The following is an 18,483-nucleotide window of genomic DNA, read 5'->3' as shown; positions in this document are numbered from 1 at the left end:
CAGCATCATGACGGCCCTCCTACCGCCCAATCTCCTAAAGCTTTTCGCACCGCGTCCGCCGGTACCCTATCTCAAACCTTTGACGCGAGACGAAGCAAAAAGAGGCCCGAACAAGCTCTCCGGTCTCGCCGTCCTCCGACAGCGGCTGAAGGAAGAAGCAGATGACGACGAGATCAAGCAGGGTCTGGAGGACAAGCCCGTCACTGTTGCCGAGGGAAGCAAGAGCAACGGTGCTGTTACGAAGGCCGCCGACGGGGATGTGGAGATGGGAGAGGTGAAAGAGGACAAGGAGGAAGTAAAGGAGGCGTCGACCTCGGCTGTGCATGCGGGGAAGAACAAGAAGGGCAAGGAGAGGAAGCTGCCCAAGCAGAAGGACGATAAAATATCGCGGATGGGCGTGGTGGGTCAGGAAGCGAGGAAGATGAGGGCGGAAGAGAGGATCAAGAGGAAGGAACAGTACAAAAAGGACTCGGAGGCCAATTGTGAGTGCTTCATCCCTTCCCAAGATCTGCTGTCTCTGCGAACTCCTGAATATTAAGCTGACGTTACAGATAAGCCTAACGAAGATCCTGCTGCGGCTGGCGACCCATACAAAACACTCTTCATATCCCGACTGGTGAGGACTTTGCCCCCAAATGCCTGCTCTCAAGCTGGAGCTGATATTGCAGTCTAAAAAGGTCACAGAAGATGATCTGAGGAGAGAATTCGAGATCTACGGAACTATTGAGCGGATACGGCTTGTGTTGGATCACAAGGGGAAGAGTAGGGGATTTGCGTTTATCGTATACGAGAGAGAAAGAGATATGAAGGGTGAGATCACAGTGCTTCCCGGTCGATATCGTAGACGTATAGCTGACATATACAGCCGCTTACAAGGACGCTGAAGGCATCCCCATGTACAACAAAAAGATCCTCGTTGACGTCGAGCGCGGACGGACCGTCAAAGGCTGGAAGCCTCAGAAACTCGGTGGCGGTCTCGGCGGACGGCCAAAGCCCATCAAGCCGGAAGAAATGGCTGCTCCACCACCGATGGGGTTCCCACAACGCGGGGGGTTCCGAGGCGGGTTCGGCGGTCGTGGAGGTGGCTTTGGCGATCGCGGTGGATTCCGAGGCGGGTTCCAGGGTGGAGATCGCGGAGGCTTTGGCGGGCGAGGAGGTTTCGGGGGTGATCGAGGCGGTGGCGGCGGGTTCAGGGGTGGCTTCGGTGGTGGGGGTGGCGATCGCGGTGGATTCGGCGGAGGAGATCGCGGTGGGATGGGAGGCGGCTTCCGAGGTGGCTTTGACCGCGGACCGCCTGGCGGAGGTGGATTTGGAGGAGGACGAGGCGGGTTCCAGTCGTCAGATTCTGGGTATGGCGGTGCGCCAAGAGGGGGAGGGATGGGCGGGGGCGGATTCGCGCCTAGGGGTGGTTATGGCGGTGGAGGCGGAGGATATGGGTAAGCCTTCTCTTTCGCCACATACTTGTACTGACCACTGCTAACACCGCAAGTCAAGATGGCGGGCCTCCTCAGAACGGATACGGCGGACCACCTGGCGGCGGGTACAAGCGCGATTTCGATGCCGGTGGTGGCGGTGGAGGGTACGGTGGCCCGCCCGGTGGAGGAGGGGGGTATGGCGGTAGCGGAGGCAGCGATGCGGGCGGGCCTGATCCGAAGCGAATGCGGTATTGAGGGAGAAGAGAGGGCTGTAGGTATGGCGGGCGAGGCGGAAAGCCCTTTACTCATCTTGGACGCCGGATGTCTCATCGCACCACGAGACAGCGGGACTCTGTCCCCCGGAGAACGAAAGCGGGTCAAGGCAAATGGTCAAGTATATAGTATCATCTCCTGTGTGGCTTATGCTCATCAAGTGTCAAGCATGTACGAGACAAGCGATCCAGGTTCAAGCTTTGGTGGGTATCGGTAGGTGCTTCTGCTATCTCCCTCTTTCGAGAAGAGAAGGTAAGAATGCACCTGTGAGTCTTGCTGGTGGCACGGCAAGTTTGACTTTGATCTTGATCTTATGCAATTCCTGTCATCTTGTGCCCAGTTTTTGATCCGAGCGAGCAGTCGGAGCGGTGAGAGGGCTATGCATGGTGATCTGCTGGGATCGCCAGCTGTCGGTCAAGCGACAAGCTATATAAGCCAGGCAACTGGCCAGGCACGACCGTCGGCCGGTCGGTTTCACCTCGGCCTACGGCGATGACGTCACGTTTCATATTTTTCGTCAGCCAAGCTTGAAATGGCGTGCTCGATGGCCTCCATGGCGACATCTACCACCCGCAGATCCTCTGTCTTTCAAGGTCCTCCAGCGGTCGATCCGGCCCACTCACAACCTCCTTGCATGCACGCCAAGCTGCTCGCGACTCCCAGGCACCTTCTAAGAAAAGAACGGTCAAGAACGGATCAGCCATTCTTGCAGCACGAGAAGTTGCGTGCGGGGCCGCCTTGCCGGCTGATTAACAATTTCCATCGCATTCTGATCACGCAAGCTCTTGTCTTTTCTCTATGGCGATGTCGTCTTTCTATTGCCGGTCCGCTTACCAAGGTGGATTACCAAGGTGGAGGATGGGTATGGGTGTGCATGCAAGCTGATATATCTCTTCACCATCTCTCTTACTTGTCCTCCTCATTCTCCTTTCTCGCCGCTCGAACGTTTCTGATAATAAAAGCCACAGACCAGGCGTTAGGTCAACGGCAACCACCTCCACTACCCTACGCACCCGAACTCCTCGACCATGACCAGTGTCATCAAGCGCCGCCTGAGGAAGATTGTAGGGATAGATGAGAATGCTCCGCCCGTAGTCAGCGTGTCAGACTGGATATCCCAGAATGAGCGTGGAGTCTTGCCCGCTGTAAGTGTCCGCGTCAATTCTTTATCGATTGCACTACTGACTCAGCTAGGTTACCGCCTATGTGCGCTCGCTTTTCCCTTTCATCGAATGGCTACCGAGGTATAACCTTACCTGGCTGGTATCGGATCTCGTTGCGTGAGTCATCATCTTCCTGGGCTGAGAAAGCTTGCTGACCCATCAGCGGTATCACAGTGGGCATGGTCCTCGTCCCCCAATCCCTCTCTTACGCCGTCCTAGCCAACCTTCCCTCGGAATACGGTCTCTACGCCTCCTTCATCGGTGTCTTGACCTACGCCTTCTTTGCCACTTCCAAGGACGTCTCCATCGGCCCCGTCGCCGTCATGTCCCTTCAGACCGGTATCGTGGTCAACTCGGTGGTGGACAAGCTCGGCGACAAGTACACCAAGCCCCAGATCGCAGTCTGCCTCGCGTTCATCTGCGGCTTCATCGTCCTCGCCATCGGTTTGCTCCGTGTGGGCTGGATTGTCGAGTTCATCCCGCAGCCGGCGGTGTCCGGTTTCATGACCGGCAGTGCCATCAACATCGCTGCTGGTCAGGTGCCGGCCATGCTGGGCCTGGCTAAGAGGTTGAACACGAGGGCACCAACATACGATGTAATCATCAACACGCTTAGGAACCTGCCCAACTGCACGTACGTGTTTTCAAGCTTCCAATGCGATTCATAGCTGACGACCAGACTTGACGCTGGATTCGGTATACCCGCATTGGTTACGCTCTACGGCATCAAGTGGGGTATGCAGTGGCTGGGCAACAAGTACCCACGCTACTCGCGAGCCACCTTCTTTGCTGGCACGTTCCGCCACGCATTCGTCATCATCATCTTCACCATCATCTCGTGGCGGGTCAATTCGGGTTACGCTACCCCTCGGATCGCTCTCGTCGGGATGGTCCCCTCAGGTCTTCGCGCTATTGGCCAGCCACGTATCACCTCTGAGCTTATCGGAGCCATGGGTGGTGATCTCCCCGTATCCACCATCATCCTCCTGCTCGAGCACATCTCTATCGCGAAGTCATTCGGCCGTCTCAACGGGTACAAGATCAACCCCAACCAAGAGCTCATCGCTATCGGTGTCAACAACACCCTCGGCTCCCTCTTTGGCGCATACCCCTCCACCGGCTCCTTCTCGCGGTCGGCGCTCAAGTCAAAGTCGGGCGTGCGGACCCCTGCAGCGGGTATCGCCACCGGTGTAGTCGTCATCATCGCCCTCTACGCCGTCGCCCCTGCCTTCTACTTTATCCCCAACGCGGCCCTTTCCGCACTCATCATCCACGCCGTCGCCGACCTTGTCGCATCCCCCAAACAATCCTTTGCCTTCTGGCGCGTCTCCCCCCTCGAGTACATCATCTTTGTCGGTGCCGTGCTCTGGTCCATCTTCTACTCCATCGAGTCCGGTATCTACTGGTCTCTCGCCACCTCGGTCGTCCTCCTCCTCGTCCGGCTCGCTCGGCCCAAGGGTCACTTCCTCGGTCGGGTCCGCATCCAGCCCGAGAACCCAGAGTACGGCGGACCGCGTGATGTCTACGTCTCGCTCGAGGGGGACAAAGGGGCTATCATGGATGTCAACGTCGAGCCCCCACCCCCGGGAGTCATCATCTACCGGTTCGAGGAGTCTTTCCTCTACCCCAACGCCTCGTACATCAACGACCGGATCGTCGAGTACGTCAAAGCGCATACTCGGCGCGGAAAGGACTACTCCCAGATCAGCGCGGGCGACCGGCCATGGAACGACCCCGGACCAAAGAACGGGGATGAGGCCGAGCAGGAGGTACAGCGTACACGCCCTCTTGCTCGTGCAGTCATCCTTGACTTTACTGCGGTAGCCAACATTGACACCACCGGTGTTCAAAACCTCATCGATACCAAGAAGGAGGTGGAGAAGTGGGCGGACAGGCGGGTAGATTTCCACTTTTGCGGTATCCTCTCGCCGTGGACGAGGCGGGCGCTGGTAGCTGGTGGCTTCGGCCAAGGCAAGAGACGGGACGGGACCAACCTGGAGATCGCTCCTGTAGTCAAGCACGGAGGCGATGTTTCGTCGCCACAAACCAACATGCGGGACCGGTCATACGAAGCCTCCGGCTCAAACACCCCTGTCAACGACGAGGACAGCGAGTCGTACAAGCAGGAGAAGAAGAGTCAGGATAGCAGCGAGACGGATCTGGAGGCGGGTCGAGGCGTGGAGGCGACGGCAGGCTCGGGCAGGAACTCGCAGCACACCGTGCCGCTCATCTTGGATGCGTGCCCCATGTTCCACATAGATCTTAGTGATGCCTTGGCGTCAATAGATTTGTCAAGACATACGTAGGGAGGACAGGCGTGGTCAGAGGCAGAAGTTTGTACTATTAATTAGAATCTAGATCATGACATAATATGAGCGTCCAACCATATCTGCCCTGTCGCGTTGCACATTCGATACGTCTTGACATACCCAGAGCATGAGGTCTTCCCGGTGTTGTACGGATCCAGCGAGTCAGAAGACGCTCCCCGAGCTCTTGAGAATCTGAACTAAGGATCCTGTGTGGGCAAGGTGAGATAGGATGTCACCGTGTCCCGTTCGCGATGCGCAGAGCTAGTGACTTGTCAGCGCTCACGATGAGGAAGCTCCCCAAGTCAGTGTCAGGCCTGCATTGGAATTAGAAGTCGGGACGGATGCCCAATTTCCGGTCATACCAGGTCGCAAACCCGCGCGAGCGTGTTTCGTGGTATACAAGTATACGGTGCATTTTGATCGGCTTGCCTACAGTGATCCCAGAAAGACTTATGCCCCACCACTGGGTTGTCAGCTGTATCCACCACGGCACGCCAAGGGAGAAGTAGCGATTGTAAACGTACACCAAGATGTTGTTTCTGATAGATGTCAGCGTTATTCATTCTGACCGAGCAAAAATCATCCCCTCCCGCAAGGATTAAAGTGGTTTTTTGGGCGCGTAAAGAGGATGTAGAAGACATCCACTTACATGGGAATATGAATCAGCTTCACAAAGTACCCAATGAAACCCATCACGACGAAACCAATAGCGATAGCCCGGCAGAGTTGGATGTATTCTGCAAAAGAGTCAGTCTACGTTCTGTCACGGAAGCGCAATCAGTACAGGGACAGCCAGGAGGCATGTGCAGCTGTACATGGGACCGAGAGAACAGACTCGCCTTCCTTGTTTGGCTTGGTACACCGGTTGACAAACTGCACAATCAGCACTCTCCCTCTATCATCAGACTGTGATGATCCTCTCTTCCCCTGCCTCTCCGTCTCCTACTCTGTCCAGCTGGATAACGCCTTCGCTCAATGCGATAGGCAGAGCAGCCAGCCCAGCTCCTCCATCCCAGGCCCAAGTCTACTTGAAGCCCGTCCACGCTGAGCTTGTGCCCGTTTCGCCCTCCCCAGCTGCGCATGCCACTCTACATACATCCTCGACAGCGAGACGCTTCATTTCCTATCACCGAGACCGCCGCTTCTTTCCCATCGACCACCTAATAATCCCTCCAGGGCCGTTGAGAGGTCCGGAATGGACACGCACCTGAGTGCCCTCCTTGACGAAATCCCTAGGGAGGTCCGCAAATTCCTTCATTCTTTCGGACATGTTGGTTGATTGGCGGATGGACTGCGAAAGACGAGCCTGAGAGTGGTTCGAGGGTGTTGCTCAGTGCGATGTAGTGGATGTAGATGCTCAAAGTTGAAAGTGATATGGTGTGCTTTGGCTTTGGTCTTGCTGGAAGCGGGTGGTCAATTTGGTTCCGGCGGGGCCTCAACCCGTCCGTTCAGACACTGCAGGCAGCCTTGCAGCAAGCTTGCCTGGATCAACGATCTGCCTGAGCCTGAGTGCACCTGTAGTCCATGGACATGTCGGCGGGATCTAGGAGTACATCTGTAAGATTATGCCTTGACACCGGTCCACATTGAGCAAACGCCAAAAGTAAAGTCCCGCCATGCGCCGCCTCGGCCCTCCTTCATCTGACCCGTCTGGAAGCCCGCATCGCGCATACTAACACCAGTCAGCATCTAGGCCATGATACAATGGACAGCAATTATCACTTACAGCTGCGCAAATTCAGGCTGAGTGGGGAACTTCTCGATCGACTCCACGAGGTATTGGTACGAGTCTGCGTCTCCCGCGAGGATCTTGCCTAGGATAGGGATGAACTGGAATGAATATTGGCGGTAGGCCCTATCTCGTCAGCCTGGGAACAGCTCCCTGATTCAAAAGCTTACTCTCTAAGAAGAGGGTTTGACACCTTTCCAAACTCCAGGACCCCGATCTTGCCTCCCGGCTTCAACACCCTGTATGCCTCGCTGAGCGCAGCTGGTATCGACGTGCAGTTCCTGATTCCGAAAGCGATCGTGTAGAGGTCGATGGAATTGTCGGCGATATGAGAGGGTAATGACTGAGCGTTGCCATGGGTGAAAGCGATCTGAGGAGCTGGAGTGTAAGCTCGGAATCTAGCTCGCGCAAGCCATAAACGCACTGTTGTAGTATAATGTCTTTGCGACCCGCTTCCTCCCTTCATCGAGCATCCCCTGGTTCAGATCCACGATCTCCACCTCAACATCCCGACTAGCAAACTTTTCTCTCGCGCGATCCAAGATACGCAGAGCGATATCTCCAGTTCCACCCGCTACGTCTAGACACTTGAACTTGGGATTTGCTGGTCGAACTGAGCTGGGGTTGGCGGGCTCGGGATGCTGGTGATATGATGGTGGTAATCGAGGGAGCATGGAGCTGACAAAGTTGTCCTTCCATAATCGGTGAACACCGAGCGACATCCCGTCGTTCATCAGGTCATAGCTGGACGCGACCGATGAAAAGACACCTCCGACTGCCTTGTCAGCCTCGGACTGGGCGAAAAGGCCGGGAACTTACCAAGAGTCTCTTTCTCTTCTTCGGGCACATCTCTGAAGCCGAAATGGGTGGTCCGTCCAGTTCCAGACGCAGGTCTAGTGGACGAGGACGGACCGGCATGATCGGGCGTAGAAGTCGCCGACGACTGGGTTGACGAAGACGCAAATCTGGTAGCCATGACCGCGCTACGAGCAGCACCGGTCCGAATTGCCAGTCGGGAAGCGAGGGTCCTGGTTGCCATGATGTGCTACAGCTGAGATAGAGGAGTGATAGATGTGGTTGCAAGATATTTCGGCGAAGATCGCTGGATGAGCTTCGCAAAAACCTCGGAGAAACACCAAGGTTGGCGCGGCTGCTTTGATCCGAGCCCTGCCTTGGCCGCACTGGATACCCGCTCTTGCACCGGGTATCCGGAGGCTGGAGAAGGCATATAAGGCAGAATTGGGGAAGGAAGACCGCCCGCTCTCTTACCACTACTGATTCACTGCACAGAACACACTCCACGCTTCTCAAGATGCCATCTCCCGCAGACCTCATCCTGTCCGACCCCACTCTCGCTTCCGTCCTCCCAGCCTCCTTCGCCTATGGTGCTGCGTCGGCCTCACACCAGATCGAAGGTCATATCGCTGCTGATGGCAAGGGTCCAAATGTCTGGGACATCATCCTCAAAGACAAGAAGGGGGAGAATGGCGAGGACGCGTGCAATAGCTACGAGCAGTGGCAGGAGGATGTGGATCTGCTAAAGCTGTACGGAGCCAACACCTATCGATTCAGCATCAGCTGGGCGAGGATCTTCCCGGATGGTACATTGCTTTCTACATTGCCAGAATTTCGACCAGCTGACGCTATAGGTGATTGCACCAAGACTCCCAACGAGGCCGGGATCAAGTACTACTCAACCCTCATCGATGCGCTCCTCGAGGCCAAGATTCAGCCCTGTATCACCATCTTCCACTGGGACCACCCACAAGCTCTCGAGGACAAGTACGGCAGCTTCTCGGACGAGCGTATCGTGGATGACTTTGTCGGCTTTGCCAAGGTGCTCTTCGAGCGACTGGGCGACAGATGCAAGTTCTGGATCACCATCAACGAGGTGGGTAGCCCGGGGACTTCATACTGGGCATGGCTGACGAACAGCCTCACATCTTCACCTTGTTCTCGAGCTTGACCTACATGTCTGAGCGGTGGGACTACGATTCCTCCTACGGCAAGTGAGTGAAGTATCGCCGTGCGCGGGCGTATTGCTGACTATTCCAGGCTAGCGCGAATCCTCCTGCTCTGCCACGCAAAGACTGTCGACCTATATCGCCGCGAGTTCCAGCCAGAGCAGAAGGGCACTATCGGGATCACATATGTGAGTCCTCCAAGAAGATGCTGCTTGGAGATAAGACTGATGAGTAGAACTGCGACTGGACTGAGCCCATTGATTCGTCTGTGGAAGCAAAAGAAGCAGCTCAAGGTGTCCGACACAACGTGCTGAGCCTGGTACGTTTCTAGCTACTTTCTGATCAAGGATCCTATTGACATGGCAGTTCGCCGACCCAGTATTCCTCGGCTCGTGGCCTGACTACATCAAGAAACAGCAAGGCGAGCACGCACCTCAGTTCAGCGAGGCAGAGTGGAAGCTCGTCAAAGGGTCCTCGGACTTGTGAGTCATTCTGATTGTTCACTTGCCAGCCCGATATCGCTGACCCAGTAGCTTTGGGCTCAACCACTACGGTACTACCTATACTACCGGCAAGCGGCTCGATCGAGCTACCGCAGACCGATTCCAAGTTGGATTTGGGTTCTATGAGCGGGTCTTCGAGAAGGACGGCGTCAAGATCGGAAACAAGGGAGAGAATGGGCACCCCCATGATGGTGATTATCCGAGCATGCCTGACCTGGCCCTCATCCGATGTTGGGAGAGACACGGGCTGATAGAGCAGTCCCATGGGGGTTCCGTAAGCTCCTGCAGTACATTGCCGACCGGTACACCCGATCCGCTAACATTCCGATTTACATTACCGAGAATGGCTTTCCCGTCGAAGGCGAGGGCGATCTATCCCGGGAAGAAGCTATCAAAGACGTACAGCGCCAGGCGTATTACGCAGGATACTTGCGCCAGCTGTTCGAGGCGAGTAGGGATGACGGGATCAATATCGGAGGATACATGGCTTGGTCTCTGCTCGAGTAGGTCTTCCCCGAGTCTGTCTGTCGCACCACAGGGCCCAGCTGACCTAAAATTAACCTCGAGTGGAGCAAAGGATATTCGCCCCGTTTTGGTATCACGGTTGTCGATAGGAAGGACGGCTTCCGAAGATACCCGAAGGACTCGGCATTGATGCTTCGAGACATCTTCCAGCACGTCATGCAGAAGTGATAGCCGAGCGCAAGGCTCCGCATCTCAGGGAGAGCATGGAGGCCACGGATCATGGAGTATGGCTGGAAGGAAGCGTCTGGATGGAAGCACAGAGAAGGGGAGAGGCAAGCAAGGCAGATGGAGAGGCGGAACGGAGGTTTGGGTCAGAGGTGCGGCAAAAAGGCAGCTTCCCAGCGGGGAGAGCTCCACTTGGTTCTATGGGAATTACGAGCTTGAGATGCTATAGCCACTATGTACTGTGTGCAGCTGCAGCAATCGCATCGACACAGATACGCAGACATGTGTGACGATGGTGGACGAAGCAGGCCATCGACCTGAAACATGTGCGATATCCGTGCGTGTTTCAGTCTGCTGCAGCATTTCTTGCGCCTTAGTAGTGAGGCACCGTTACAGCGGAGGCCCTGTCTTGACCGCTGCAAGAAGAGGCCAGACAAAGACATATGCATGTGCAGGTACACAAAAGACCCATACAAAAACACCGAGATTCCCAATTACCAAAAAACAACCTGTCCCGGACCCCGGGAACGCTCACCGACATCACGCTTAGGCCAAGCGCATGTGTGTGTCTAGTCTCGGAAGAAGACTGCCTGCTGACTCATACTGCATGATCAGACGCTTTCGCTCTATTTCGAGGTGATAGGTAGAAACGCAAGGGGTGTATGGTAACGTACATGGGCAGGTGCGGATTCTCCCTCTTTCCCCTCCTCGGCGCCGCCCATCTCTGCTTTGGACACGGAGGATGTCGGATAAGCTTCATATCGACTATGTCGACTCTACTATATGAGCAACGCGCTCTCTCTGGTGTGACATCGAAGAGGGGAGAGCCGGGCAAAGGACATACCGCTCTCGGGATCGACTGAAGGGGGTACGAGACCTCGACATTTCCGCTGGTAGTGGATACCTGGGGCCTGAGATTCAGAGTGATGAGTAGTCCTAGAGCGTGTACTTTGGCTTGAAGGAGACTGACATGGATCAGCGATAGCCCTTTTGTAGATGATCTCGACCACGGCTTACATGAAGGGCAGAGCAATCTCGAATGCTCTTTGCCATGCGATAAAGGCTGCAACTGCGCCGGTAGTGTCAGCTTCGATTCTGAACAGGGCTGAGCTTTTGATGAGGACGGCTCACTTGACAAGAGCAGGAACTTGAGCCTCAAAGAGTTGGCTGGATAGTCAGTCGTGGATCGTTCGCAGCATTGCGGGAGCGACGTACATGATCAGTCTTCGTATGATGGAATCGGTGTGGGTCCATCCCGTTCGAACACGATATAGCCCATAGACTATGATAAGCGTGATGAGCGCGTCCGTGGCGATAGAGCAGGAAAGCTGACATCAGGAGGCAGTCCTACAGTTGTGATGTCAAAGACTTACCAAAGCATAACCGAGCTTCTCAACCACCTGCGAGATCAGCGAAAGTCTCACGCGAACTACATTAGCGGAGGAACTTGCTGGGCCGGCTAGCAATTCAGGGATCATATACTGCGCGGGCATAAAGCCAATGGTCACGAACGAGATGGTCGTGGCGGTTGTAGCTAGCCTGGTAGTAGTCTCAGCATCTTTGTCCGCGATCCGTAGCAGAGACTCACGCAAAGGGGGCAATGATAAGAGCAGGCCACCAATGCTTGAACAGTCTACAAGCTCGATCGATATAGAAGGTCTGAGAGTCAGCGGGTATGTAGCGTAATGGGACAGAATGCGCTTTACCTGTACAACGAGAGTGGTCGCGGTGTTGATATACATATAGGCGCTGAGGTCTATCTTATCAGCGGGTCTCCAAAGAATTATTGAGTGCGGACTCAGGGTATACCTACATCGTAGCTCCGCAAAGACCATGAAGCGGCCAAACCCGTAGACGAAGATGTGCGATATCCATAGAAGTAGACTGTGCCAGATCAGCTTGGTGGTAGTTGAGATTGTCAAATCCTCACCAGATCGTCGCAGCGATAGTGCCCAAAACGCCCATAAACTAGCTTTCAGCAGTCTCTCACCGGCGTAGAAAAGGATCTGAAATGACTCACGACTAGGGCAGTGGTATACTTCCTCTCTTTACCGAGGAAGCGCTGACTGTACGAGACGCTCTGGGCAATCACAAGGCCCATCAGCATGCTATCGAGGAACCCGCTGTCAGCCGTCAGCGTGATCCACTTGCATCTGCACTTCACCCCCGCTTGGACTCACCTCGCGTAGAAAGGCAGGATATGAAGCGATCTGTTTCTGCCGATAGTCTCAGCCGGGAGAGCCTCCGCTAGTGCGAGCTGTGCTGGGGTGATGGCGGGCATAGTACACATATACCCTATTTTGGACCTGGAGAATCAGGGAGAATGAGGGGACGTCAGTACTCAGTGATCAGAACGAGATGGGGGCCGTCATCTCTAGCAAAGGTCCTTCCTCCTATTCCTGGATCGCTCTCCGGCGAAGAGTGGCATACCGAGATAGATGGAAGGAAAGGATGAAGGTATGTGAAGGACGTGAAAGACGACACGGACGTCCTTCGGAGCTTGCTGTAGTGATTGTCCCTATCTGGGCCCAGCGCCCAGGTCCGGGTCCCTGATCTACGAGCCGGTAGATATGAGTTCCGGAGCAGAGGGAAAATGCTCAAGGCTTCTACTGTCCCGCTGAAGGACAGGTCAGCGGATTCTGGGGTGTGAAAGGGAGGTGGTGCACCTTACCAACACACTCGATCGATTACTGACAAATTGGCTGTCTATCCCGGATACATCCTTGGAAGCGGAGAGTGTATGTGCGCCTGATTGTCGCAGTGCGGCGAGCAGAGGAGAACGCATACATATATAAGGTACATGTGCTCTGAGACTGTCCTACCCAGACTGCACTGTCCTGCCCAAATTTGCACCATTGCACCTTACAAGAGGAAACATGACCAGCGAGGCGTATACCCACCCCGGCGTACGTTCGACAGCGTTACACTCAGCCCATGCGCGCGTGCGATCCCAACCTCGGCAGCAGGCTTCCAGCTGACTCGTACTGCGAGAGTCAGTATCGCCTCGCGGTACATGAGAGAGGAGACGTCCCCATGATCTAGGCGAGGGAGATGAGTGATGGATGTATACTCACATGGGCAGGGGCAGATTCCTCATCTTTCCCTTGTGTAGCGCTGTCCATCTCTGCCTTGGTCATAGACGAGGTTGAATGCGCATCATTTCGACTCTGAGATATTATCAGCATACGTGCTTTATAAGGGTTAGGCAACGGGGTCGAGGAGAGACGGAACATACCGATCTGGGAACCGAGTTCAGCGGGTACGAGACCTCAATGCCCCCGCCTGTGGTGGCCGCCTGAGGTCGGAGGTTTAGGGTGATGAGTAGGCCCAGAGAGTAGATCTTGGTCTGGATAAGACTGGGATGAGTCAGCTGTCGTTGACATCACGATGGTCTGCAGAGCTCGCATGAAGGGGAGAGCGATCTCGAATGACTGGCGCCAAGAGATGTAGGCTGCAACGACACTGGGACGTCAGCATTCAGTAGTAATGTGCGTCAAGGCAAGGGGACACCTACTTGACGAGTGCGGGCACCTGGGCCTCGAAGACTTGGCTGTCATATTAGCTATCTCTTATCGCCCAAACTTTGAAAAGACTCACATTATGAGTCTTCGTATGACCGAGTCGGTATGCGACCACCCGGTCCGGACACGGAAAAGGCCGTACCCAATGACGACGGTGATGAGCGCATCGGTGATGATTGAACAGTATAGCTAATAGCAGTGAGCACCGTTCCGCCCGAGAGGCCCAGGGGGTAGAAGCACTCACCAATGCGTTTCCTAGCTGATGGACCACCTGACACATCAGTAAAGGTAATGATTCCCTCGACCAAGACTTACCGGGACTTCCAGCAGCTCCGGGATCATGTAGAATGTCTTCTCAAAGCCCATGATGACAAATCCAAGGGTCGTAGCCGCCGCGGTGAGACTGGAAGTATGCATCAGCTTCGTCACGCCGCTGCAAAATGGCAACTCACGAAAACGGGCCGATCAGGAGAGCAGGCCACCAATGCTTAAACAGCCTACAGGCTCGGTCAATGTAGAAGGCCTGACTGTCAGCTGGAATCAATATACGTAAATGTTCGAGTGCTCACTTGTACGGCTAGCGTGGTAAAGGTGTTGATATACATGTACCGCGACAGATCTGCCCGGTCAGTGGATCTCCCAGCCCGAATAGCAGATCGCAGCTCACACGGCAGCTCGGCAAAGACCATGAAGTGGCCGAACTCATAAACAAAGATGTGGGACATCCATAAGAGGAGGCTAAGCAGGGTCAGCAGGTGTGCAAGACAAAGCTGAGGATGGGAATGACTTACCAGATGGAAGCAGCGATAGTGCCCACAACGGCCATGATCTAAAACGTCCGTCAGCTGCTTGACCCAGCACGGAGGCGCAATGGGAGACTCACTACCAATCCAAGAATGTGCTTCTTCTCGCTGCGGTAGAAGCGCCGACAGTAGCTGACAGCCTGAGCGATGACGAGGCCCATGAGCATGCTGTCAATGAAGCCACTATATTGTCAGCTTCATCCCTTCACCGGCCCAATCGGACTCACCTGATGTAGAAAGGCATGATATGGAGAGATCTGTTCCTGCCTATCGTCTCGGCTGCGAGAGCCTCGGCGAGAGCGGCTTGCGCTGGAGTGATGGCTGGCATGGTTTTTGATGTCTGAGGTCAAGGAAGTGAGACGATCAGTGGGGATGTCAGTTGTCAGCAGAGGGTTCGTCTTATCTTAAGTGCCTCGTCCGGAGGTATCCCCCTCGCACGGCTCCTGCCAAGTGCAGCATCTCCGAATAGGCTGAAGGAAAGGACGATGTTCATGAGGATCATGGAAGGGAAGCGCCACATGGGGAAAGGTACGTCCCGTGTAGGAACGCCTTCAGCTCGGGTTCCTGATCTTCCAGGCCGTCCGCGCGCCGGCTCGTGTTCTGCCGGTATGGATACGGTGCAAAGACTCCGAGAAGGTTCACATCGAGGGTGAATCGAAGGATGAGACTGTCTGATTGACATGGTGAAGGGGAGGTGTGTCCTTTGATCCAAACCTGCGGGGCAGTCGTGCGGACGCGTTTCGCCCGGCGCCGTCCGCTCCGTGCCTGGTGGCCTGGTGCCTGGCGCAAGGTGCCGGCCTTCACTAGTTCACTAGCTACAGCATGTGTACGACCGACAGTCTGCGGGCACTGAGCTTGCTGAGTGGTACCCCAGTAACACATTCAATATGTACAGCTGAAATCCTCCTAGAGATAGTGCTCAGATACAACGTCCTTCCCAACCCACACCAAGCGGCCAAGCCCTTCTCCCTACCTACGCCACCTCATCTGCCCAGCGCAGCTACCTGATCCGCCTCCCTCCTTCTCCGCTCCGCTCTTTGCTGCGCCTGCGCCGTCGGCGTAACGCCCAGCGCCCTCGCCGTCTTCTGCAGGATGATGGCGAGTCGATTTGGGCGAACCGCCGCGTAATTCCCTTGTCGAATGGATGGTTCGAGGTATGCCGATACGGCGTCGGAGAGGACGATGTTGAGGGTCTAAAGTGTCAGCTTGACGCCAGAGCACAGTGCTAGGTGTCGCGCAGCTCACCAGTTTGATCTCATCGAACACTCGGTCGAGGTCTGGCTTGCCTAGCCGCTTGATTTCCGTTTCGATGAAGGTCACGTCGCCCAGGACGCTGGACAATGCCGCTTCGTTCAGCTTCTGCACCTCCTTCCCGCACAACGTCAACTGCAGGCATCAGCTACCTGGCCATTGTATTCTCACCCAAGGAGCAGGAGGGTGACTCACCATCAACCAATTTTGTATGCTCTGCAGCGCACTCGCATACGCCCTCGTCTTGACGCCCTCATTCAGCCCAATGAGCACCGAGTCCACATAGGCAGTCAAGAAGGTGATCATCTCAAACACGTAGGTGCTTGGCTCGGTCGATGTAGATTGGGGCCGTGTGGGGGTCCACGAGTACTCGGCGAGCTCAAAGAATGACTCGAGCTTCGAGGCAATGACGGAATTGATTTGGGATTCGGCAGCTTTCAGGGTGGAATGGAAGGTGTCGGTCGAGGAGAGCTTGACGGGGCCACCTCTCTGGGACGCGCTAGCAGGGTCAGATGGCGATTCAGGCAATTGATAAGTAAGTGTACTCACCGTAAGCCGGCGAGTACGCCTTCGAGCTCATCACACGCTGTAGCAAAGTGCTCCAGGTTGACTACGACCTGCGCGATCTGCGACAAATTGTTCATGCCCTTCAGCCTCTTTCCGATCTCAGAGGCGACATGATCGGTGAGAAGTCCATCTAGCGACTGGATTGTTAGCTTGTTCAAGTGTGCCATTAAAAAAGACCCAGCAGCTCACTTTGCGCAGTACCTCATCTATATCCAAGTGATGCTGGCTCGCTACACCATCTGTAAATTGGTAGAACTGGTCGACGAAGTTCCGGATGTTGATGCAGCACATAGGGTACGTTTGAGAGAACGGCATAGGCTGAGGGAAACTTTGCCTGGCTCGTTAGCTTGCCTGAACAGGAATCGCGATGAGTCAGCAGCTCTGAGCTTACATTGCCAATTGCTCCTTCTCGCCAAGGGCCAACCAGCAGACACCTGCGACTTGGTCGAACTCTTCCGTATCGTTCACCATCATCGGCTGGTTGTCGTCGTCCATGACGATCTGAGATATCAGCTAACGGACAGATAGCCGTCTGAGACCAGATGGGCTCACCTGGTCGAAGTCGACACTGAACTTCCGGCGCAGGAGGTCAGAGTATCGCTCAAACAGGGTGATCAGCAGCCCATTCAGCTCTGTCACGTTGTAGCCGTAGTCCTGCTTCATCAGCTCAACCTCCTTTCCTGAGGACGCTTGGGCTCACCTCTAACGTCTGCACAAATAGCAACACCTCCTTCTTGACGCCCAAAAACACCTCGGCATCCTCACACCCCTTCAACCCTCCGCCCACGACCTCGACCATCCGCAGGCACATCTGATCCCATAGCTCATCCACGTCATTTTGGCTTCGGAAGTCAGGCATGACCCGCGCGACGTGCGACTCGATGATGAAGAATCCGACGAGCTCGTGCATGAGCGAGGGGAGGGTGGTGGGGAGTGTCTGGGCCGCAGTGGATAGGCGAGAGGTGAGGATCAGGTTGAGTTGGGTCTAACGAGTCAGCTCATAGACCATACAGGTACAGACCGCTGGACGTACTTTTCGATCCTGCTGGTAGTTGCGCTGTAACTCGGGTTTGGCGTCCAAGGCTTCGTGGATATGTACACATTGGAAGAGCGGCCTGAAATCGATCTTGATCTCGTCGTTACTCAGCGCGTCGACTGGTCAATCAGCTGATGGCTTGACGGGTATCGCGGCACGACAACTTACACCCTGACCGCTCATTATACACGAGCTCTAGCGCACCGCCAACTCTCGCCAGTCTTACGCCACCTTCTCGTTCCCGCTTCGCCCGCCACTTCTTGATCCGATTCGTCATCTGGTCCAGCGCGAGCATACCGACCTTGGCACCGCTTTCGCGGACGTCGAACAGCCATGACTTAGTCGAAGCCGTAACCGCGTCCTTGATGGAGAGGCGTAGCGAAGGAAGAGAGGAGAGGAGATGCGAGTAGAAGGGTGTTTGGGATATTGATGGTGGTGGAAGGTGGAGTAGGTCTTCAAGTGACTGCAAGAATTAGCTCTGTCCGGGACGTGCAACTCGGGGCCATAGCTTACTCTAAGAGCTCCCCAGTACTTTCCTTCGCGGATCATCTGACCGACGCGATGTACCAGGTCAAGAAGCCGCAAGCACGTCTGTAACGTTTCTATCGCGTCGTCCATATGTCGAGCGACCTTCTTCTGCTCGAGCAGGGCTCGCTTCTGCATGAGGTCAGCTTTGGTCGAGGTAATGCGAGGTATTGAGCTCACCTTCTCCCCTAATGACCTCCCAACATCGCCCATCTGCCCATCCAGTTCCCCTATTCTTCTCCGCAGGTGCACCGTTCCCTGCCGAATCGTCAACAGCGTTTGCACGCTGGATACAAAGTCCTGCCCGTCAGCTCTTCTTTTCCAGATCATGAGCAGGACACTGGACTGACCTCATAGTTCTCCTCGCAGATCTTCTCAATTTCGCGCTCCTTCTCCTCAACAAAGGTGTCCAGGGACCGGAGGTACAGCTGCTCCGAGTCGGTGTCCTGTATTGACTTGATGAGCGGTGCGAGCGCTTCGAGGTTTTCGGCATTGGCTGATGAGGGGTCGATAGAGACCTGGACCAGGTGAGTTTGGGCTCAACGGGCTGTGAGACTCGGACGCAGATTGCCAGCTCACCTGTTGGAGTTGCAGCTCCAGCTCGGCCGAGGTAAAGCTTGGGCGCTGTTTTCTGATCATGACGAATGTCTCCGGCGCTTGCGATGTAATTATCGTCTCGCCGGGTAGCGGTCTCTCCGATCTCCTCGACCGTGATGGAGGGCTGTCGGCTAGTA

General features: G+C 55.2%; 8 protein-coding genes across 8 annotated transcripts; 3 read left to right on the top strand and 5 right to left on the bottom strand.

Moving 5' to 3' along the window:
- Positions 1-7: 7 nt before the first annotated feature.
- MKK02DRAFT_19412 (uncharacterized protein) lies at positions 8-1,670 on the top strand (the record flags this gene model as incomplete). The annotated part of the gene is made up of 6 exons (XM_053086091.1): positions 8-205; positions 371-482; positions 552-616; positions 669-810; positions 866-1,225; positions 1,495-1,670. 6 exons carry the CDS (start codon positions 8-10, stop codon positions 1,668-1,670), a joined length of 1,053 nt encoding a protein of 350 aa, XP_052949431.1.
- A 1,046-nt stretch (positions 1,671-2,716) lies between these two features.
- Positions 2,717-5,157, top strand: MKK02DRAFT_19325 (sulfate transporter family-domain-containing protein; the record flags this gene model as incomplete). Its single annotated transcript, XM_053086076.1, has 4 exons — positions 2,717-2,833; positions 2,883-2,968; positions 3,015-3,485; positions 3,531-5,157. 4 exons carry the CDS (start codon positions 2,717-2,719, stop codon positions 5,155-5,157), a joined length of 2,301 nt encoding a protein of 766 aa, XP_052949430.1.
- Positions 5,158-5,805: 648 nt separating this feature from the next.
- Positions 5,806-6,430, bottom strand: MKK02DRAFT_19454 (uncharacterized protein; the record flags this gene model as incomplete). The annotated part of the gene is made up of 3 exons (XM_053086097.1): positions 5,806-5,913; positions 5,992-6,033; positions 6,368-6,430. 3 exons carry the CDS (start codon positions 6,428-6,430, stop codon positions 5,806-5,808), a joined length of 213 nt encoding a protein of 70 aa, XP_052949429.1.
- A 293-nt stretch (positions 6,431-6,723) lies between these two features.
- MKK02DRAFT_19311 (putative ubiquinone biosynthesis methyltransferase) lies at positions 6,724-7,865 on the bottom strand (the record flags this gene model as incomplete). The annotated part of the gene is made up of 5 exons (XM_053086073.1): positions 6,724-6,832; positions 6,887-7,015; positions 7,060-7,267; positions 7,314-7,664; positions 7,709-7,865. The coding sequence occupies 5 exons, from the start codon at positions 7,863-7,865 to the stop codon at positions 6,724-6,726; spliced, it is 954 nt and encodes a 317-aa protein (XP_052949428.1).
- A 336-nt stretch (positions 7,866-8,201) lies between these two features.
- MKK02DRAFT_29664 (glycoside hydrolase family 1 protein) lies at positions 8,202-9,863 on the top strand (the record flags this gene model as incomplete). The annotated part of the gene is made up of 8 exons (XM_053087881.1): positions 8,202-8,490; positions 8,539-8,780; positions 8,825-8,898; positions 8,945-9,041; positions 9,089-9,172; positions 9,220-9,335; positions 9,387-9,547; positions 9,616-9,863. 8 exons carry the CDS (start codon positions 8,202-8,204, stop codon positions 9,861-9,863), a joined length of 1,311 nt encoding a protein of 436 aa, XP_052949427.1.
- Positions 9,864-11,265: 1,402 nt separating this feature from the next.
- On the bottom strand, positions 11,266-12,327 carry MKK02DRAFT_39972 (uncharacterized protein; the record flags this gene model as incomplete). Its single annotated transcript, XM_053090870.1, has 9 exons — positions 11,266-11,328; positions 11,420-11,446; positions 11,480-11,585; positions 11,635-11,705; positions 11,753-11,802; positions 11,860-11,930; positions 11,977-12,014; positions 12,067-12,169; positions 12,227-12,327. 9 exons carry the CDS (start codon positions 12,325-12,327, stop codon positions 11,266-11,268), a joined length of 630 nt encoding a protein of 209 aa, XP_052949426.1.
- Positions 12,328-13,084: 757 nt separating this feature from the next.
- On the bottom strand, positions 13,085-14,698 carry MKK02DRAFT_39971 (uncharacterized protein; the record flags this gene model as incomplete). Its single annotated transcript, XM_053090869.1, has 13 exons — positions 13,085-13,213; positions 13,282-13,402; positions 13,428-13,508; positions 13,561-13,596; positions 13,644-13,756; positions 13,812-13,838; positions 13,883-13,970; positions 14,020-14,090; positions 14,137-14,186; positions 14,235-14,305; positions 14,359-14,396; positions 14,451-14,553; positions 14,598-14,698. 13 exons carry the CDS (start codon positions 14,696-14,698, stop codon positions 13,085-13,087), a joined length of 1,029 nt encoding a protein of 342 aa, XP_052949425.1.
- A 655-nt stretch (positions 14,699-15,353) lies between these two features.
- Positions 15,354-18,388, bottom strand: MKK02DRAFT_35104 (putative rsec15; the record flags this gene model as incomplete). Its single annotated transcript, XM_053089083.1, has 14 exons — positions 15,354-15,563; positions 15,616-15,756; positions 15,817-16,120; positions 16,171-16,325; positions 16,378-16,522; positions 16,580-16,689; positions 16,741-16,842; positions 16,889-17,173; positions 17,222-17,343; positions 17,393-17,687; positions 17,738-17,881; positions 17,930-18,049; positions 18,100-18,267; positions 18,329-18,388. The coding sequence occupies 14 exons, from the start codon at positions 18,386-18,388 to the stop codon at positions 15,354-15,356; spliced, it is 2,361 nt and encodes a 786-aa protein (XP_052949424.1).
- Between the last annotated feature and the right edge of the window lie 95 nt (positions 18,389-18,483).

This window comes from Dioszegia hungarica, assembly GCF_025882075.1.
Source record: "Dioszegia hungarica strain PDD-24b-2 chromosome Unknown MKK02contig_2, whole genome shotgun sequence".
NCBI classification, from domain to species: Eukaryota; Fungi; Basidiomycota; class Tremellomycetes; order Tremellales; family Bulleribasidiaceae; genus Dioszegia; species Dioszegia hungarica.
Note: the sequence above shows the minus strand (reverse complement) of the source record. Positions and strands in the feature narration are given on the sequence as shown.